The sequence below is a fragment of the Platichthys flesus genome, chromosome 2 (genome assembly GCF_949316205.1).
Source record: "Platichthys flesus chromosome 2, fPlaFle2.1, whole genome shotgun sequence".
NCBI lineage: Eukaryota > Metazoa > Chordata > Actinopteri > Pleuronectiformes > Pleuronectidae > Platichthys > Platichthys flesus.
The window spans coordinates 613,516-634,158 of NC_084946.1; the positions used below are offsets into that span (position 1 = coordinate 613,516).

The 20,643-nt window shown below is 40.4% G+C and overlaps 2 protein-coding genes across 2 annotated transcripts in view; both read right to left on the minus strand.

The window, feature by feature from the left end:
- Nucleotides 1-2,150, minus strand: part of LOC133974203 (serine/threonine-protein kinase PDIK1L-like) — a 146,054-nt gene extending 143,904 nt beyond the window's left edge. The window contains 4 exon segments of the mRNA XM_062412145.1: nt 1,160-1,295; nt 1,297-1,348; nt 1,350-1,515; nt 1,518-2,150. Coding sequence (XP_062268129.1) covers nt 1,160-1,295; nt 1,297-1,348; nt 1,350-1,515; nt 1,518-1,641 — 478 coding nt within the window. The 5' untranslated portion in view covers nt 1,642-2,150.
- Nucleotides 2,151-5,243: 3,093 nt separating this feature from the next.
- arfrp1 (ADP-ribosylation factor related protein 1) overlaps nt 5,244-20,643 on the minus strand; it is a 36,238-nt gene continuing 20,838 nt past the window's right edge. The window contains exons 2-7 of the mRNA XM_062412162.1: nt 12,324-12,411; nt 9,740-9,822; nt 7,354-7,435; nt 7,003-7,073; nt 5,826-5,926; nt 5,244-5,649 (exon numbers count right to left, since the gene is read on the minus strand). Coding sequence (XP_062268146.1) covers nt 5,562-5,649; nt 5,826-5,926; nt 7,003-7,073; nt 7,354-7,435; nt 9,740-9,822; nt 12,324-12,411 — 513 coding nt within the window. The 3' untranslated portion in view covers nt 5,244-5,561. The remainder of the gene's footprint in view (nt 5,650-5,825; nt 5,927-7,002; nt 7,074-7,353; nt 7,436-9,739; nt 9,823-12,323; nt 12,412-20,643) is intronic.

Sequence of the window (20,643 nt, forward strand, 5' to 3'; positions counted from 1 at the left end):
ATTTCGTCAACTAAAATATGCGTCACATCCTATTACGTCCCAGTGCTCTTCCCTGCAGGTCGCTAATCTATAGTGCCCGACCCCAAAAAGAAAAGTCTGGGAGGAAAATAGAGTTAATTCTGCGTGGACAGATTAATTTGCAATATTGTTCTTTGCCCAGGACCTCCAATTAGCCAGAACCGCCCCTGGGGATAGGGATGGAGAAGAGGAAGGACAACCTGGAAAAAGAAGCTCCGTGTGTCATGTGTCATAAAATAGAACCAGTTGCGTTCTGCTGCACTAATTAGCTCTAACTATAAGCTTTATCAAAAAGGAAGGTGTTGAGCTTGATTTGAATATACTTGTGCTTTGTGTGATCCTCCTGTTTTTTATGTGATGTGCGCTCCCCAGTTGTGTTCTCTTTACCTCTGTTATTGTTTCTACATGGAGTAATTTAGGTCCATAAACCAAAACCCCAGAAAGGCGGTATGTACAAAATCACCCAAACTTACTACATCCATCCTTTCATATGTCCTTGACAGACTAAAGCTGTATTTAATGTATGTGATGGAAATGTGTCTAGATAAAAAGAGACTTAAAAAAAAAAAAATAGAACAAGTTACCTTCTGCCGCACTAATTAGCCCTAACTATAAGCTTTATCAAAAAGGAAGGTTTTGAGTCTACTCTTAAACGAACAGATGGTGTCTGACTCCCGAACTGAAAGTTGTAGATTATTACACAGCAAAGGGGGTTGATGGCTACAAGCTCTGGCTCCTACTCTACTTTTAGAGACTTTAGGGACGACAAGTATGCCTGAATTCTGGGAGTGGAGTGCTCTAGTGGGTTTATAAGGTACTAACAGCTCTTTAAGGTAAAAAGTCACTATATTATTAAGGGCCTTGAAGGTGAGGAGGAGAATTTTAAATTCTATTCTAAAAAAAGACCTTATCAATAACATTGATACATGTTACCACGTAAACGGTCTCTAAAGAGTTTCTAAATCGAACCCCAATTGTTATTACGTTGTATAAATAAGATAAGCACTTCAAATCTATGCTAAACCAAAATACTACCGGACATTTAAACGGCAACTTCTCTCATTCAATGCTGAGGTAAGCAGCTCTAATCCAATCAAAGTCGTGGTCGTTGAAACGGGTAAAGTTGGAAAACCAAACTGACCTTTTACTGAAGTCTCTACCAGACGCAGGTACTGTTTGGACAGTTTGTTCCAGTGACTCATTTTCTGGGCCATACTGTTCCTCTTCAGCACACACTATTCCCGCTGAAACACATTCTCGTGCCTTTTCTCCAGGCCTCGCTAAAGCCCAGAATTCCTGCAAGGCGAGTTCCACTTTTTCCGGTGCGTCGCTTCTTCACAGCAACTTTAGCACAGGACCTCCGAGCCCCCGCTTCGTACACGATTCCGTATGTACCCCTCCCCATCTCTCTCAAAATACTGTAGCGGGTTGTTGTGACCCTCCGCTCTAGGCTCTCATGCTTGAAGGCAACCGTGTTCTTCTCCATGTCATGGTCTCCGTATTTCCCACGATCACACACCGCAGCACACTACCCTCCTCCACCCGTGCTCTCTTCTGCTGCCTGAAAATGACTCGCTTGGTCCTTCTGCGTCTTGGCCAGTTGTCTCCACCAACTGTATCCATGTGTCCGCGTGACTATATCACAATTCAAACCTTGGGTAGAAAAATGTCCACATGTTATCGTGTTCCCTTCGCCTCTGGTTGAGAAACACCAACTCAGATACCTTATCAAAAATATGTCCACGGAGAGAGGGGGTAAATAGATAAATAAACACCAGTTACAATGCATACAAGTGTTCCGGTCAAGACATTCAAAATAAAGTGTAGCCAATTCACAACTCAAATGTAGTTCGCGGTAAAGAAAAAGACAAGTGTTTTTTACTTTTTGGGTTATGGAGCCTAGGAGACTGGTGCAGTGCTGATGTCATAAAATCCACGTGTAGGCTCGCAGTATAGAAAAATAGCACAAATCCAGTCAGCCCCCACTTTTAATGTAAGAATGCATACACTCTTTCCATTATGATGGACATGCATTTGTAGTACCAGTAGTTTATCTTCCTCCCATTTCGTGCTCAGCATGGTACTTTTTTTTTAAATTTTATATTTTATTCTATTGTATTGTATTTTATTGTATTTATATGTACCGGCTGCTTTGACGACTTAATTTCCCTTCGGGGATGAATAAAGTAATCTATCTATCTATCTATCTTTACGTGGGTGTGTCGTAAAGGCTGGCGCATGCTTCTGCAACTGCGGCTCTTCACGCAGTTGTGTTGACGGACTCGTTTTAATTGATGGTTCTCCAAGGGTTGCGCGTGTTGCATAGCCTCTATAAACATCACGTCTGTCACATTTGAAAGAATAATGTACATTTTTTTAACTACTACAAGGTTACAGGCTGCAGTAATAACGTGGATTCAAACGTATTCGACTCACTCTTTTGCTTGGTGAATTTGTGTTTGTGTTATGAACCCTCAAAGTGACGTGTTTATCTGTTTTTTTGCGTGAGAAATCTGTACAAATAGCTTCGAAAAAACAAGGCGCTTCATCTGACAATGTCATTGCGTTCACGTGCTGTAGGAAAGGTGGTAAAAATGAGACTCGCTTAAGCCCGTTCTCTTTTAATGCTTTTTAAAGTTTTCCATCACTTACAATGTGTTGTATGCAATCGAAACAGTGTTAAAATGTCGTTTTCTAATAGCCTAGTAAGATGTGTCTGTAAGTGTTGATCACATGTGGGAAATCTTCTCTGAGTGTTTCTGCAGAATGTAAACTACAGTCTCCACTGGCAGAGAAGAACTGCAACATTTGTTAATAACTATTAAGTAATCTAAAATTAATGCTGTGCGTATGGATGTCATCTAGACTTGAAACCTTTATCATAAGTGGTTATATTCTACCTTTTAATATGGGGTTAATATTGTGCAATGCAGACATTTGCCAACATAACAACAGAGTTAGGAATTTCCAACCCCCCGCAGCGGAAGTTGCAACTGGAACGCCCCCTCAAGACTGAATATCTACTTGGAAGGTCGGAGGAACCTTAAACCCTGACTTCGAAATCCACTGTAAAACAGCAAATGTGGCCCAAATATCCCAAAACAAATGTGGGCCTGGTAAATATTAGTTTCTCTAGGCAAGATGTGATCTGCATGAGAGCGTAAAGTTAATGGTGACTGTAGCTGCTGTCAGATATGCACTGGACTCCGGAGGAAGTGCGTGTTCAAGTGAGACGCTCTGCAGTTCAAAACGGACTTTATCTGCCTTGTATAAAGTTTGCAGAAAATCCAGGTTGATGTGTGAACGCAGCAGAGGATGATGCTTGTAACACGCGACAGTGAAAATACTGAAAAGACAACAAAAAGGAAAAAACAAAAGGGACAGAAAAATCTTACAGTTAAAAAGCAGTGACACACACAGAAGACACAGAAGTAGATGTCAACAGAGTGTGAGGGGCTGCATCTGGCTGCCACACCTCTGGCCTGAAAAGTGGGGAAGGATTGTTGCTATAATGAATGTGTCTGTGCAGAGAACTTCCTGCTATGCTGTGCATTTGTGAAATTAAAACTGGGTAAACTCCGGACCCAGTTCTCCGGTTATTGAAATAGCTTATGGCCCAAAGAGCACAAAGCACATTTGGCCCCATTGGTTGACATGCATTTGCTCTTGCTTACTTGTGGCCCACAACGGGCCAACAGGAGCAAGCCACCTGAGTGTGATCGTTCTAACGCCTCATAGACTGCCTCATAGACTGGAACGCCTCATAGACTGCCCTGCAATTCCAAGATGTAACCTTGACCGTCATGGATTTAGACAACTTTTTCTGAGCATGTTTTTTGTACCATTTGCTGTTCTATGTTTGTACAGAAACAATACAGTGTAAACCACACATAAAACCCAAAACTGCAGACGCAATAAAGCCCTTTCAAAAAAAGACCCTATAACTCTGGGTGTAAAAAAACTAAAATTACAATAAAAATGTTCTTTCAAATTATATATTAAATGCGCCATACAAGCATCTAAAACCGTTTATTTATTGCTATTGGTTATTGAATGGACTAATATAAAAAAAGAGATAAATCAAGGTAAACAAAAAATATATTAACGTGCTAAAGACCTTCAAACATACATGGTATATTTTCTTTCTTGTCTACTTAACACCTAAACTACTCCTCTTAATCAACCCAACAATACACAGTATTTCCTATTTTGGCAAAGGTTTGTTCAAACATCAAATTATTTGACAATATTTAGGGAACCTGCAGAGTGAATTCCCCCCCCCCCCCCAGAATTATCATTAACACCTGGCATTTTAAGCTTAAATTAATGAAAATAGCCAAGCACGTTACATCAATGATCCCCAGCTGGATAGTCAGTTATTTACCATCTGGAGATACAAAAGTCATCCTTGCCAACAAATTAGCAATTCAAGTATAGTCTCCAAATGCTTAAAGGTGCTTAAATTCTGGTTATTTTAAATTTTAAGTTTTGGTTCTGAAATACCATGAATACAACATAAAAGAGTTGGTTTTAGAGGAAGTGGAAATATTTTCAACTGATGAAACTTTCCCTTAGAAACAAAGTTCTCTGGATTATCCAAAAGCATGAAGATGCTGTTTCTGAAGACATGAAAGTCAAATCTGTTTACAGGTATAGATACCAATGAGATAGGTGAGATCAAATATGTTTTGCAACATGTGTGAAATAACATGAAAATCTAACATACAGTACATATTTTGGTTTATTTGAAATAATAACTTTACTATAGTCATGTGTGATCACCTTTTAACCACAGCACACATGCTGGTATACAGTTATTCAGCAGAGGTCAGCAGCTTCCTGTTTGTTCAGTACTCTTTTTGGGTGTAGTTGTTACGGATATCATGGCCATTTACCAAACCATCTGTAGAGTCTTGGCAAATATCAGATTAACAAAAGTTAATTTTAAAAAGTGTAGATCAATAAGTGATACAGAGGTCAGGTTCGAACACCGACTCATATCTGCAGCGGATTGAATACGCAACTTTGAAGACTGCCAGAACATAACACTCAAGGCCATTTCTGAAAACGGCTTTAGTATGAATGATGACTGAAAAGCACGCTTGAAGATGTTGCAATCCTGGGTCTGTCAACTTAAACGTTTAAAAACACCACACAACTAGAGCCCTCAAGTGTAAATTGCTGTTCCCATAAGTATGTTAAAAAAAGGTCAAAAACAGGCACGATAGCTGTAATATTTTACTTTAATCAACTTAAAATTTTTTTTTTACAAATAGGCTAAGTTGATTTGATAAAGGGAGAACAGTGAACCACATTATCAATAAGGAGAACAAGTGGAAAAGAGACAGCTTTCCAAAGCATGTCTTCAATTATTTTTCAAGATAAAAATACTGCCACAAGTTTTTAAGGAACTCCTAAAGGACATTAAAAAGTCACAGCCGACTAAAGAAGATTGGAGTTTTCATCAGCTCAAGGGTTTTAATGGAATGTCCTAAAGGAGAAACCCTCACTTCCAAATGAGGGTAGAGAGTTCTGATGACTTCTTATGTTATGTCCTTCTGTCTGGGAGGTTTGTGAATGTTCCTGACCACACATTTCACCATCCATTCTATGCCTTCGTTTACTCCGTCCCTGCATGAGAACAAGTCTTAAGTTAGTTACGCATTATCCTGAACAGTGCCATGAATGTCTGAAAGCAGCCCAAGTCTCAAGAAATAGAGTCACAGAATCAGTGTCACAGTAAGAAATAATAAACTTGTGACACGGTGCTAAAATTATGTACAGTCTATCCTAGAGTAGCATCTTACCCTGTGAGGGCAGTACAAGGCTGGACTAAACAGTCTCTCTTTCCAATTTTTGGGGCACAGTCACTGAAGGCTGTTTTAATGTCCGGTACAGACAAACAGTTCTGAAAAAAGAGGAAACACAAGATGTGACTGAAGGCTACAACTGCAAAGATAAAGCTGTCAAAACCAGTCAATCAAGCTGACACAAAAAGTGCCTTGGTTTCAGGTTCTCAGATGTGACTGATGCTTTTCTTTCCTAAATATACATCTACTGTCAGTTGGATAAAACAACAAATGTGACTGTTAACTTCTCGAAACGTTGATTGATTAAACTCTCTGCGGCACAAAGTGGCCTCAGTGTGAAGACTCTGCTATGGTAAAAAAAACTCTCAAATACAAATTTGGCTTAGGATGACCTGGGTCACCTATATAATAGGGCAGATGCTCTTGCAACTGATTGTTTTCATTATTGACAAATATATGCATAAAAGTCTATAAAATAGATTGAAATGATAAACAAGGTAGATCACAAGCCTCAAGCTGATGTGTTCCCCCTGCCTATATGACCAAGAGTCAAAAACCACAAAGGTTTTTAGTTAACAATGATAGAAAAGAGAAAAACTCCTTGAAGCAGAGAATGGTACATTTTCACTTGATATGAGTCAAACAAGTTCACAACTAGTGACTGCCTTATGTTTGTATACCTCCACCAACCAGTCAAGTTGAACTTTACATAAATGTCTGTTCAAACTCATATTTATGAAAACTCTAGCTATTTAGAGCACCTTTGGTTTGTAGATCTGTGATATATGAATTACATTTAATTGATTTGGCTCTGATCTTCTTGCTCTGCTGTATGCCTATTATTAAGTATGATTATTAAGAAAAACAATCACTCTGGCCCCTTGTATGTGTTCAAACATGAAATTAAAGAATTAATGTGATACGTGAGATCACAGGGGCCCTGACCTTTAAACCACAAAATATCTAATCATTTCATCCTGGACTTTCTCGAGAATAGGATAGACAAAAGGAGACGGAGACAAACTGAAAACAAAACTCCTCTGGCCACAACAGAGGCAAAATGGAATGTGGGCAAAGGGTAAAAAACATAATGAATCATATATCACACATTTTTAAATGATCATCATCTTTAACCTGGACATGGTCTTAATGAATTCAAAACATCATAGAGTACCGGAACATCCTGCTTGTTAGCCAGCACAAGGAGAGGAACACCATCTAATACCTCACTGTTGATCATTTTCTCTGTAGGAGACAAAATGCAAATATTCACAAAAAAAAGAAGAAAATCTACACCTATCATCACATACCTTTCTCAGATCCCTTATGTTGCACGTATTGTTTTAAAAAGTATTATTAGGTTACACTGAACTCAAACACTGGTCTGTTGAAGTTTTAAATGTTATGGCAAATACAAACCATCGATAGGCCATTATATTCAGGAAATTAGCATCTAAAGTTTGACTACAGCTGTTTCAGACACGGATACAAATTTAAGTATACTGGAGGACAGAGGGTAACTCACCAAAGGCCTCCTTTGATTCTGTCAGGCGCTCTTCATCAGTTGAGTCTATCACATAGATGATTCCATGTGACTCAGCATAGTACTACAAACACATATGAGAGAGACAAAGGATGTCAGAGCAGGGTCCTGTTCTTAAAGAAACAACAGCATCGGTATGAAGGCAGAAGTGAAGTACCTATATAAAACTAGTGCAGTGCTGATTCTAACCATGCTGCCCCTGTTGATGCAGAATCATTCCTTAGTGATTCCCCCTAACAGTCTTACAATATACTGGCACTATTTTATTGTTTGTGAAGCTTTTTATATACAGTCTACAGTGTGATGTAAGATCATTTTGTGTTCATCACATCTGGTTTATCTGCAATTAAGATAATTTAGTTAAGGTTTTTCATAAAATTAAATCTTATTGTGTGTGGATTAATTATAGAATTGAACAATATACCGAACTGCTGGCACACAATGTAGGCCAGCTATTTCAGAAGTCTGTTAAGTGATCAACACAATCTTCAGATTCAAGTTTACAACTTTTCAGAACGAAAGCTCTTTAAATCAGCTTGATTTGTGTAGATTATTGGTATTAATGCATAACCTTTCTTGTCTTTACAGTACATCAATGCATCTTTCTCTATAAATATATAATAATAATGGGGAAGACTGGAATCAACGGCCAACCCTCTCAGCCATACAAACATTTCAGCAACAGAATTTATGTTGTGCTCTTACTTTAAAGACAAATTGCCAAACAGGAAGTAATTCTATGAATGTTCTACTCAAAAGGTAAAAGTGTAATTACAAAACCCTGCCGAATTAATTTATGATGATGATGTTCCTGAAAAAACGGAGCATTGCTTCTTCTGCAACAATGAAGTTAACTTACAACAAATTGTTGTGTTAATATTTGCAGGAGGAATTTGTCTCCTGTCTGCAGCAGTGTGTTCGTGTCTGGACGTCTCTGTCGCATTTTCACACAAACAAAAATAATACATTTATTTAGTTATTAATCAATGGTGTCAGATCATGAATCCGGATCGTTCCAGCCATTTTTACCCTGATGTCCTGGTCATGCATGGCTTCTCTCGTGTGTGGCGAGTGAACTACTTGCACGCAAAATTTTGGACTTTTATGTGTTAAAATAAGTGTCTCATAAACCAGCCGCTGCTTCTACTAAGATCCTGAATCAGTGGTGCGAATGGTTTTAAAATGTCGGTCCATATTGGAAACCCTGTGTTCAGTTTTCTTTTTGCCATTCTTCTTAAACAATTAGACAATCGACAGTAAAGTTCTCTCCTTATCTCCGCTTCACTGTCCTTTTGGCTGTTTGTGTGGTTGTGAGTGGAGGAAGGCCTGGCCCCGGGACCTGTGTGTGAATGTAAACTCCACTCTCAGACTGAAAGGGAGGAGATTAAAGAAGCGACACGATGCAACAGCTAAATGTTTGGCACACCGGTACGACCAAGGAACAGTTTTAGTCATACATTTTGTCAAGTTACTTTTAATGTGTTATCTAAATTTTTTTTAGCTATGTATCAGAAGTAATTTAGGTCCTTACAAACACACCGAAAGAACTATATCAAGTGACCATACACGTAAACTCGCCAAGAGCATCGTTGGTGTCCACGGGAAGAGGATTTTCATCTCTTCAGGTGGTAGTTAGTTACAGAAAAAACTTAAAATCAGGAAAAAAAAAATGTGAAAAATAAGAGCAGGGATTCCACAAGGTGGAACTGTTACTGACAGTAAGCGTTAACAGTGCTCTGCATTCATGGCTGGGATTCAAGTCATGACTTATACAAACCAAGCCGGGAGTGAGTGCAGATTTTAGGGGTGGGAAGTACACAGGTATCATAGATAATTATAACTAATACTAATAAAGTAATAATGTGATACAATAGTCATACAAAATAAAGTAATATTAATTTTAAGTCACATCACTCATTTCCAAATATCTCTTCTGCTCATCCATACAGCAACACAGAGTTTAGAGTTAAAGTTGAAGTGTGTAGAATTTAGTGACATAAAGCGGTGAAGTTGCATTTTAAATTGGGCAAGCAGTTTTTCCACATCTATTTATTAGTTATGTGGATACCAGGAATAACCATAGAAAAAGAAATGCATTTTAAACATAAGTAATGTGGATGTAGCCCCGCTTTAATCTTGAAATATCCAAGCCCCCCCAAAAAAAACTGTTTTGAATACTCCTTCATTTAGCTCCCTGACTTATATATATATATTTTTTTGAATAATTCATTACAGAATATAATGGCATCAGTCCGATGTTGGTTTGGTCAGGGTATTTAAAACATCTCATCTCATCAGGAAATCTAAAAAGTATGTGGCTAATGAAAAATTCCTCTCAGGATATTGTTGGTGGTAATTTTTAACTCACCTTGTCCCACAGAGACTGAAGCTCATCCTGACCTCCCAGATCCCAGAACATGAGACGAGCCTTCCCCATGTCAATTGTACCAACTAGGGAGGACAGTGAGACAAGTAATAATCAAGCACCAATTGTAAACTATAAGATAAGCAGCATCAGGTGATCAAAGCGTAAGAGTTAAGTAAAATACAAAGTCTTTCAGAAAGGAGACATATTAATGACTTTCCAAAGTTATTACTATTGCAAATTATAAATCACTTCATCTTCAGGAGTTGTACATGTCGACGCATACATACAGTGCATCCGGAAAGTATTCACAGCGCGTCACTATTTCCACATTTTGGTATGTGACAGCCTTATTCCAAAATGGATTAAATTATTTATTCTGTTTTTTAGAATTTTTGCAAATTTAAAAAAATAAGAAACTAATAAAGCATGTACATAAGTATTCACAGCCTTTGCCATGACACTCAAAATGTAGCTCAGGTGCATCCTGTATCCACTGATCATCCTTGAGATGTTTGTACAACTTGATTGGAGTCCACCTGTGGTAAATTCAGTTGATTGGACATGATTTGGAAAGGCACCCACTCGTCTATATAAGGTCCCACAGTTGAGAGTACATGTCAGAGCTCAACCCAAGCCATGAGGTCCAAGGAATTGTCTGTAGACCTCCGAGACAGGATTGTATCGAGGCACAGAAAAAATTCTGCAGCATTGAAGGTCCCAAGGAGACCAGTAGCCTCGATCATCCGTAAATGAAAGGAGTCTGGAACCACCAGGACTCTTCCAAGAGCTGTCCCCCCCGGCCAAACTAAGCGATCGGGGTAGAAAGGCGTTAGTCAGGGAGGTGACCAAGAACCCGATGGTCACTCTGGGAGAGTTCCAGAGTTGCACTGTGAAGAGAAGAGAACCTTCAAGAAGGACAACCTTTTTTGCGGCACTCCAAAAATCAGCCCTTTAAGGTAGAGTGGCCAGACGGAAGCCACTCCTCAGTAAAAAGGCACATGACAGCCCGCCTTGAGTTTGCCAAAAGGCACCTGAAGGACTTTCAGACCATGAGAAACAAAATTATCTAGTAGATGAAACAAAGATTGAACACTTTGGCCTGAATTCCAAGCATCTTGTCTGGAGGAAACCAGGTACCGCTCATCACCTGGCCAATACCATCCTTACAGTGAAGCATGATGGTGGCAGCATCGTGCTGGGGGATGTTTTTCAGCGGCAGGTAGTGGGAGATGAAAACCTGCTCCAGTGCCCTCTGAACATCAGACTGGGGCTAAGGTTCATCTTCCAACAGGACAACGACCCTTAGCACACAGCTGAGATAACCAAGGAGTGGCTTCGGGACAATTCTGTGAATGTCCTTGAGTGGCCCAGTCAGAGCCCAGATTTGAACCTGATTGATCATCTCTGGTGAGATCTGAAAATGGCTGTTCACCGACGCTCCCCATCTAACCTGATGGAGCTTGAGAGGTCCATCAATAAGGAAAGGCAAAAATAGGTGTGCCAATCTTGTAGCATCATACTCAAAGACTTGAGGCTGTAATTTCTGCCAAAGGTGCTTCAAAGTATTGTAGCGTCCCCGTTTACAGAGGACAAGGAACTTCTTCGTCGTTTAGCAACTTTTATTAACATTTACACAAACATGTCTACTTCTTGCTTCATTCCTTCGCTCGCACACATCAACAACCCCTTCACTTCCTCATTGACCCCCGATCCCCCCAAAACCAGCCAATGAGAGCCTGACTTCCCCAAAGAACCCCATCCTATTGGTAGAAACAGTCACAGTCTTCCTCTCAGCGGCAGTTGGACCCTGTACACGACTTCACTCCCCCTATCCAGGACCCTGCACGGCACCATCCATTTGCTGTCCAGCTTTGGGCACCTGCCTTTCTTCCTCTGTGGGTTGAAAACCCAGACCAACTAGCAGGCTTTGAAATTTCATCCTTTGGATTGTACGTCGTAGTTCCTCCTCTGCTTGCCCCTACACTCTGCAGCTGTCCCCTGCCAAACTTGTGAGCATTTACATGAACATGTCCACTTCTTGCTTCACTCCGTCACTCACACACATCAACAACCCTTTCACTTCCTCGTTCACCCCCGATCCCCCCAAAACCAGCCAACGAGAGCCTGACTTCCCCAAACAACCCCATCCTATTGGTCCAAACAGTCACATGTCCCACCCCGACCCCTTCAATGACCCTCAGGATATCAGAACACTCCTTAAACACAGTGTTTAACTGAACAACGTCAAAGTCACACATAAACATAAACCCAGTCCCTTACAGTATTGAGCAAAGGCTTTGAAAACTTATGTACATGTGCATTTTTTCGTTTTTTATTTTTAATAAATTTGCAAACATTTCTAAAACACTTTTTCAACTTTGTCATCATGGCGTATTGTGTGTAGACTTAACTAAATGTGGAAAAAGTGAAGTGCTCTGAATACTTTCCGAATGCAGTGTAAGTACAAATTGTATACATGTACACCTGTATACAATCTTGAGGGTCTAACCGAACAGTGATGCACCTAGGGTAGTCACAAGCGTATCATTCTTCATGAAAAACACTCATTGAACCATTCACTTACTATTAAGACCAACTGTAGTTGTGATCTTTGATAAATTCATTCCTTTGTAGTTCTTACTGAACTTTGTTTTGGTTTGTTCCAGAAAGGTCTGCAGAAAGAGACAACAGTTAGTCTAGAGGATAAGTCCAACAATGCATGTTGTGTAACAAGTTACATTTAATTGCACAAGCTAAGATATTCAGAAAGGTCATTAGATCACATCATATATATGACACATTGGGTCACTCCTATTGTGTCTTAATCACCCGCACTTTCAAACCAAACGTAACTCGACCCCATCTCCTACAGCTTTCCATACATTTACTAAGTTTACAAAGTCTGTTGTTTTTACCCAGTCTGACTTTACAAGTGTGTCCGATCACACTGTGTGTGTATTTGCGCTGTTACTTTACCTCAGGTTCTGGGATCATAAATAAGCTAGACAATTTTTCTTTAAAATCAACCGCTAGTGATGGATCTGACTAGGGACAAACGTGATCACTAGAAATTTTGACAGTAGAATTTGGCTGGCGAGTCTTAGCAAGAAGACGGCGTTGGAGTCCACGGTGAACGATGATTCGCACGGCAGATTTAAGTGTATTGCGCTCTCCACGCTCTTTCCCCTCCTCCCTGCCGCTGACTTTCTCCATGGCAGCACTGGGCTTGAAGTTAGATCTTGCTACAGCTCCTGCTACAACAAAACATCTCACCTACCGGGTGCCCGATGAGTAAAATGGACACTGTTGACTGACTTTACAGAAGTGCGCGCCACAAACTCTATGGACAATTCCATTGCGATATCTGGACTTCATGCCCACCGTGGTTAAATGACTTGTTGAAGTAATAATTGGTTAGTCTCTGTTCGCTGATACTAAATTTAAATATATACTGAAGTTCTATTTTGCTGCTTGAATTGAGTTAAAGAGGCTTACTGTGACAATATTTGTTCCATTATCTGAATGATAAATAAATATACATATATACAATAAATAAATGTGTATATTTTTCAGTTAAGGAACACTGGTCTGTGAGTTTACGGGAAGGGATGGGGCGGTTAGAGTGAATACATATTTTCTTATTTTCATATTTTCACTGACCTGAACTAATAGTCTGTTAAGATATCTGACGGGGATTTAGCACCCGTTACACTCATCTGCTGTAGGAAGTCGCGCTCACAAAAGATACCGGAAGATGTTGTTCTCATAATACGTGGGACTAGAACGATTATTCCTTAGGCTTGGATTTTTATTCGAATTAATTCTTAATTACGAATAATCAAATATTCGATTAATCATTACCAACGCTATGTTAAACAGAAAAATGTTCACATTACAATAATTAAACTCACTAACATTGACAGACAACAGTAAAAACGGGGCAACATGGGTACAATATGATCACGTCTGAATAGAAAAGAAACATGAGATCATTTCAGGGTCGGCCTCACAGATTAGTAAGCCTCAGAGTGAGTAATTTTGCTACTGTAAGTCTGGCATTTCATGGTGATAAAGCTCAAACAGCAGATTTGCCTACACACTACTGACAACCTAATTAACTCTGTGACGAGAAAGAGAGGTAAATCTGTAAATGATTTCCCCCCATTCCAAATAAATATTACACTTTATAGGATAAGCCTACTTAAAGGGAATCATAGAATCATGCTCAGCTAACTTATTCCATCTGATAAGAATCTCTTTTATAAAGATACTCATCAGAGTAGCTAAGCGGATTTTGTCTGTATGAAGACCCTTGTTCTCGACAGAGACCCTCTAAGACCCGGCACCACAGGATCCTCTAAGAACGGTGATGTCATGTTTTAAACCAGGGGTCTCAAATTTTGTGGCCTTCACCTTAATATGAAAGTTTAATGTTAGTGTGGCCCGCGAGATTTATATTGTAGGAACCCTGCTGTTAGCTTCTGTGTGAGAAATGTTATGATGTTCTGGTTTCCTACTGTGTGCCTGTCCAGTGAATGCAGCATGCATGTGAGTGACATGGGGGGCGGGGTCGTGTGTGTGTGTGAGAGTGAGTGCGAGAGAGAGCCGGAAGAGAAAAGAGTGGCTTTGGATGTGCAGAGAGCAGGAAGGTGAAATCCATAGTCATGATGTATCCAGTGCTTCATTTGTAAATCACAAGGTGCTGGAACGCTAAGTACATATGACAGCGCAGGTACGACGAGCACAGGTCCCGGAACGTACATAAACAACGCTCAAGACAGCACACACATGCCACTTACAATGCAGTGGGACTTATTTAGGCTATACTGCAGTGACGGTATCAGTCTTTGTGTCAGTGATTAATAAAGTGGCGCTCTTGAGCAAAGGCGACTTCTGTGTCCAGCGGAGAAAACGAACGACACACGCACGCACGCACGCACGCACGCACACAATTTGTTAAATTGAAGGCAAATTCAAGGGACACCACGGCTCGTTTACGCACAAGCTGCGCTTTGAGGTTTTGGGAGCTTCTTTACGCAGACGTATTATTCTAAACCGCAGCAGTTTATATCACGTCACTGAGCTAATATCTTAATTTTACTGGTGGTGACATTTACGCACCGAGCCACAGACTGTACATGACGATATGCATAATTATTTTGGTTCATCTTAGAAGTCTGCATTTGTTATTATTTATGAAATTGTGATGCTGTTGTTAAGAAAGCTTTATATATAACTTATTAGATTATCTTGTTATTGCGTGGCCACAAATTGGTAATTATCCACCGATGTCAACAGGGGCTCCGTAATTTTGTAATGATTACATTATATTGTTATATTTTATTTTAATTACATCTTTAAAAACTTTTTTTAATATTCATATTAATATAATTAATATATATATATTTTTTTTCGATATGAGAGGTACTGGATCTGGAAGCAAGAAGTAGGCAAGAGAAAGCAGGTTCAGAAGAACCGTTCATGTTCTTCAATATTCTATTCATGTTCAGAAGAACCCATTGAAGTTAAATAACAGTTAATAAGGACATTTGAGAAGTTTGGATTTTTTTTAGCAAAGTTTTTTTTGTGGAATACGTGATGCGGCCCAGCCTCACCCAGATACTGCCTCCAGTGGCCCCCAGGTAATTTGAGTTTGAGACCCCTGTTTTAACAAAATTGATTAGCCAGTGGGCGTAGCTTTCATGCCGCTTGAGCTCTTATCTCCAAATTAAACTGCTCTGAAGCAGGTAAGCTGCTCAGCATAAGTTACCATGGTGATTTACCCCGATAAGAAGTGAACAAACTTTGTAGAACCGGAAACCAAGTATTTTAACCTGAAGTTCCACGATTAGTACAAGCACAAGACGACAACGATTTTTCACATGAACAACCAGAAATGATTTCCTTAAAAATCCACAAAAATGTTGACAAATGCCAAATTAGGGCTGCCACTAACGACAATTTTTCTACAGATTAATTTTTCCACTTTTTTATTGATTAATCTAAACGATTAATTTTCCTCCAAAAAAAATCTAATTGACCATTTCATTTCATTTCTGAAGTGTTGCACCGCACTGCGCAGCGCCAATGAAAGCCTGGCGCCTCCTATCCAACCCCCGTTAAACCTTTGTGCAGTTCACCGATGGTTTCAGCATTGAATCAGCATTGAATCTGTCGAGTGCGCTTAATAATGTGCGTGAGACAGACTTTGTACTAATGTTGACTTCTTTATTCGGGTCCTCACTTCCGTGTCTGACCCCGCCCCCCACATTCATTGCCTCATCCTATTAATCCACAACATACCAACATAGGGGCTTCCTATTAGCTAAACCTACATGTCAATCAACTGTTGTGAATAACATTGAACGATACCACAGTCTATTTTTTACGCTCGCCGCAAGCGTATCAAGCCAGGAAAAACACTGGAAAATGATTTAAAACTATATTAATGACACATTTTAATGATATAAATGATCAAATATGCAATCCCATTTTTTCTATTCTCCTTCTGTTTGCCTGGAGTTTTAATTTCCCCAATTTTCCCAATCACATAATTAAATGACCCCCTCTGCCCATCGACTACAAGCACACAAGCAGATAGACGAAAGAGAGGGTGGGGGGTAGGGGGGCTATGAAGACCATCATAATTTACCCCCAAACCAGTACATTGAACGGGTTACATACAAAAACAAGCGGAGAAAACAGAATCGTTTGCTCACCGGTGCTGAGAAATGCACGTCCTGTGTGAACAGCCGGGCACCTGCATACGCTTTAGAATAACGCTGTGCTGTGCAGCGCAGCGCTTCCGCGACTGGTGTAAACCAGGCGTTACGTAGTGATATTGAAGAAGAACATTTGTAACTTATAATTAATTGAAATTAAACGTTTTAGGGATCGAAAAGGTAAATTCATAATATGTGTGGGTCCGACATGTCGGCTTAAAATATTGATGTTGAAGCATTTTCAGCGTCGACGTCATCGATGACGTCGACTAATCACGGCAGCCCTATGCCCAATATTGCAATGTTAAGGGGCATGATATACCCTGTCCCTTCACCAAATAGGTGCCGTTAGGCCTGTACGTCCAAGGATACATCCCTAAATGTTATACAGAATGCCACCGGTCTAAAACAATAACTTACACTACATGTACGTTGTTATAAAGATATATGAATAATCCAAGAAACAAATCAACAATGGCAGGGGGGTTGCAGATACAGTGCCTATACTGCAAGGCAAAACAATTCTGTACCCTTATGATCTTTGGATTCTGCGTGAATGAAAAGACTATTTCATTGTGAAAAAGAGCATGCACATGTAGGTGGTGCACATGGATTCTACATTCTAAATATTAATGTTTTGTAAATGGAAATAGGTGTGCATCTTGACTAGCCTCATGATTTGGTAACGATTCAGCAGTCGACGATTCGATTCACAACGATGCATCATTGCATCTCCATGCATTTCAATGTCTGACATCTCCAATTTTCTATATTACTGCACGTGGCAAATTTTTCTTCAATTAATACAATCAGTCGGATAACCATGTTTTTTAATTAGAAAGTGCTTTAAAAAGTATTATTATAGACTGTTACAATCATTATATTTAAACAAATTACAAAATAAAAAACTTGGACTACAACATTAAGTCTGTCTCGCTCTCTCTGAGTATGATGAGTAAGAAACCTGCATTTTACTCAATATTTCTTAATACGGCATGTTTTGTTATCAACTTCTGATATCCATGTCAGGCTTAACATACAAACTTCCGGTTAAGTCAGTCTCACTTCCGGTTTAAGTCCCGCCCCTTCTGAGTACGGAAATGGATATTCAACGGAATTCTTAATGATCAGTAACCGATCGTCGATTAATTATGCCCATCCCTAGCGCATATTTTTCAGGAACGCTGAATTTAACGATTCAGTTTTCATATGATGAATGTGATTTGTAACGTTCACGTTCATTTTTTAAAACATCATCTTATCAGGCTGTCATGAAGTACCAGGGGCGGCCGAGTGTGTGTCTGTGTGCTCCCAGATAGCGCACACACATGCCCGGGGGCTCCGCCCCCCGTCCCCGCTCAGAGACACAGTGAGATCAGAGCTTGTTCATGTGAAGCACAGAGTTTCTCTGGTCTCAGCTGCTCAGATATCAGCGCCGCAGCTCGGCTCCGCCGCCCGTCCCCGCTCAGAGACAGAGTGAGATCAGAGCTTGTTCATGTGAAGCACAGAGTTTCTCTGGTCTCAGCTGCTCAGATATCAGCGCCGCAGTTTTTTTATCAGAGCAGAAGCTGCAGTTGGTTTCTACCGAGCTTCAGTTTCTGTGTCCGCCTCAAGTATGACCTGCTCTCCCTTTTTCTTTTCACATTTCGCCAATTAAAATATATATTTTAAGCTATGAGGCTGCAGCTATATGTTTTTATTTATTTCAAAATAGGGTACTTCTTATTTCCTACATTTCCCACAAATATGTGGAGGAGCCCTACATAGTTCTGTGTAGGATTGTCACGATACCAAAATTATGACTTCGATACTATACCTGCCAAAATATCACGATACCCGATACTTACGATACCATACATCCTGATCCTGATTTATCCTATAATAGTCACTTAAAACAAATTTCTAGGACCGCCTTTTTCCACTTCCATCATATCTCAAAAATCAGACATGTCCTTTCGCAAAAAGATGCAGGAAAACTAGTTCACGCCTTTGTTACATCGAGACTGGACTATTGTAATTAATTATTGTCAGGCTCCAGCAGTAAGTCGTTAAAGACTCTACAGCTTGTCCAAAATGCTCATTTCTCCAGTATTACCATCGCTACACTGGCTTCTAGTTAAATCTAGAATAGAATTAAAAATTCTCCTCCTCACCTTCAATATATGGGCCATACAAATTACAATTCGTCTCATAGGGCTTTAACAGGGTGTGACATCCTCTGTCCTTAACCCTCAGCAAGAGTAAGGAAAAACTACTAAAAACCCTTTTAACAGGGTAAAAATAACCTCAGAGAGAGCCACATGTGAGGGGTCCCTCTCCCAGGACAGACAGAAGTACAATAGATGCCACCTGTAGGAAACATCATCCAGATTAAAGTTTTTAGCAGCATTTGTTGAGGGTAAACATCCCGAAGGACAACCCCAACATGACATGCCAAGCAGTCCCGCTGCAATCACAGTCCATGGTCAGCAACCAGTAGGACCACGATCCACCATCTAGACCAGACGCCACTCCAGACCTCAGTCACCGTCCACCGGCGCCCACCAGGACCCACCACGAGCCGCGGTCCTGGTCCACCGCCCGTACCCAATGCCAACGCGACACAGGGTCCGCCACCAGCACCACGATCAGCCCACATGACACAGAATCCGCCACACTGGATCCACAACCGCGACACCCGGTGCACGATCCACAAACCGCAATCCATGATGCGGCCACAGAGGCCCTGGATCTGCGAGTGATAAAGCAAAGGGAATCCGGGGAAGGGGGATAGGGATGGAGAAGAGGAAGCTGGAAAAAGAAGCTCCATGTGTCATGTGTCATAAAATAGAACAAGTCTATCAAAGATGACAACAAATGTAAGATTATAAAATTAAAAAAAGAAATAGATTAAACTAGGGCTACGTTCTAGCACTGGCGGGCCCGAGCACCCACACGTTGAAGCCTGTAGCGGTCGGTGAAGAGAGCGATCGATGACCAAGCGCATGTCTCCGCGTTGCATGCGTTTTGCGCACTGCGGAAAGATAAACACTTCACTATCTTCGTCCGTCAAGCGACGCCCATCCTTTTTCTTCTAATTGCTCAATACGGGCCACGCTATCAATTGCACGTCACACTGTGAGAAAATTCGTAAATCGAATGATAGTTGAAACAAAATTGACTTCCTGTTGCCAGTAGGTGTCGCCATCACTATTACACACAGACCTGATCTGTTCAAGTTGGCGCTCTGATGTAGCGTGAGCAATTTTGTGTAAATTGGACAATTATACCACAACGTAATTTTCACACTGATCAGTAGGTGGCGCTATGACCCTAATCCTAATATTCAGATATGGCGCTGTTCAGGTCACGATTGTGATCAGAAGTCAGTAGTTTGGAGCCTGTTGGATAATGCAGAGTGGAATAACAAAGTACTTCCTGTTTCATGGATAATCAATAGATAGGGAGAGCGTGGCCTAGGGGATAGAGCGGGTGCTCTGCAACAAGAAGGTTGCCGGTTCGAATCCCACTCTATCCCATCTGCATGCCTAAGTGTCCTTGGCAAGATACTGAACCCCTAGATGGCCCCTCATAAAATGATGAGTGTTCTAAAAATGTAAGTCGCTTTGGATAAAAGCGTCAGCTAAATGACATGTAATGTAATGTAATGTAATAGGTGGCGCTATGACACTGAGCAAATATTGACACATAGGGCTGTTCAGGCTTGTACTCTTATCATTTGACAGAAGTTTGGTAGTGATAGGACAATGCACAGTGGACTTATGAAAAAAAACATGTAAACATCAATGTTTACATGGTTTGAGGAAATGTCACAATTCTGACCTTGATCCAATGACTTGACTGAGCTCATTTGAGCTGTATATTGTAAAGCAGCCAGGAGCAGTTCATCAAAATATAAAACATGTCACTTCCTGTAGCCACCAGGGGGCGCTGTGATTTCAAGTCATAATTTCTGTGTAGATGTCATCAGGCTGGGAATCTTGTCTTACATGTCTAGTTTGGACTTGATTGGACCATGTATGTCAGCGATACAGATGCTCGTGTTTTGATGGCGTTTAATCAAAACTTTGACGCCACGCCACGGTCACACGGTGTGACGAAAAATAAATCCCTTAATCACTTTTTATCTCAATCTTGTTGTGATGACACTCATTTGAGTTTTAAGTTGATCTGATGAAAGCT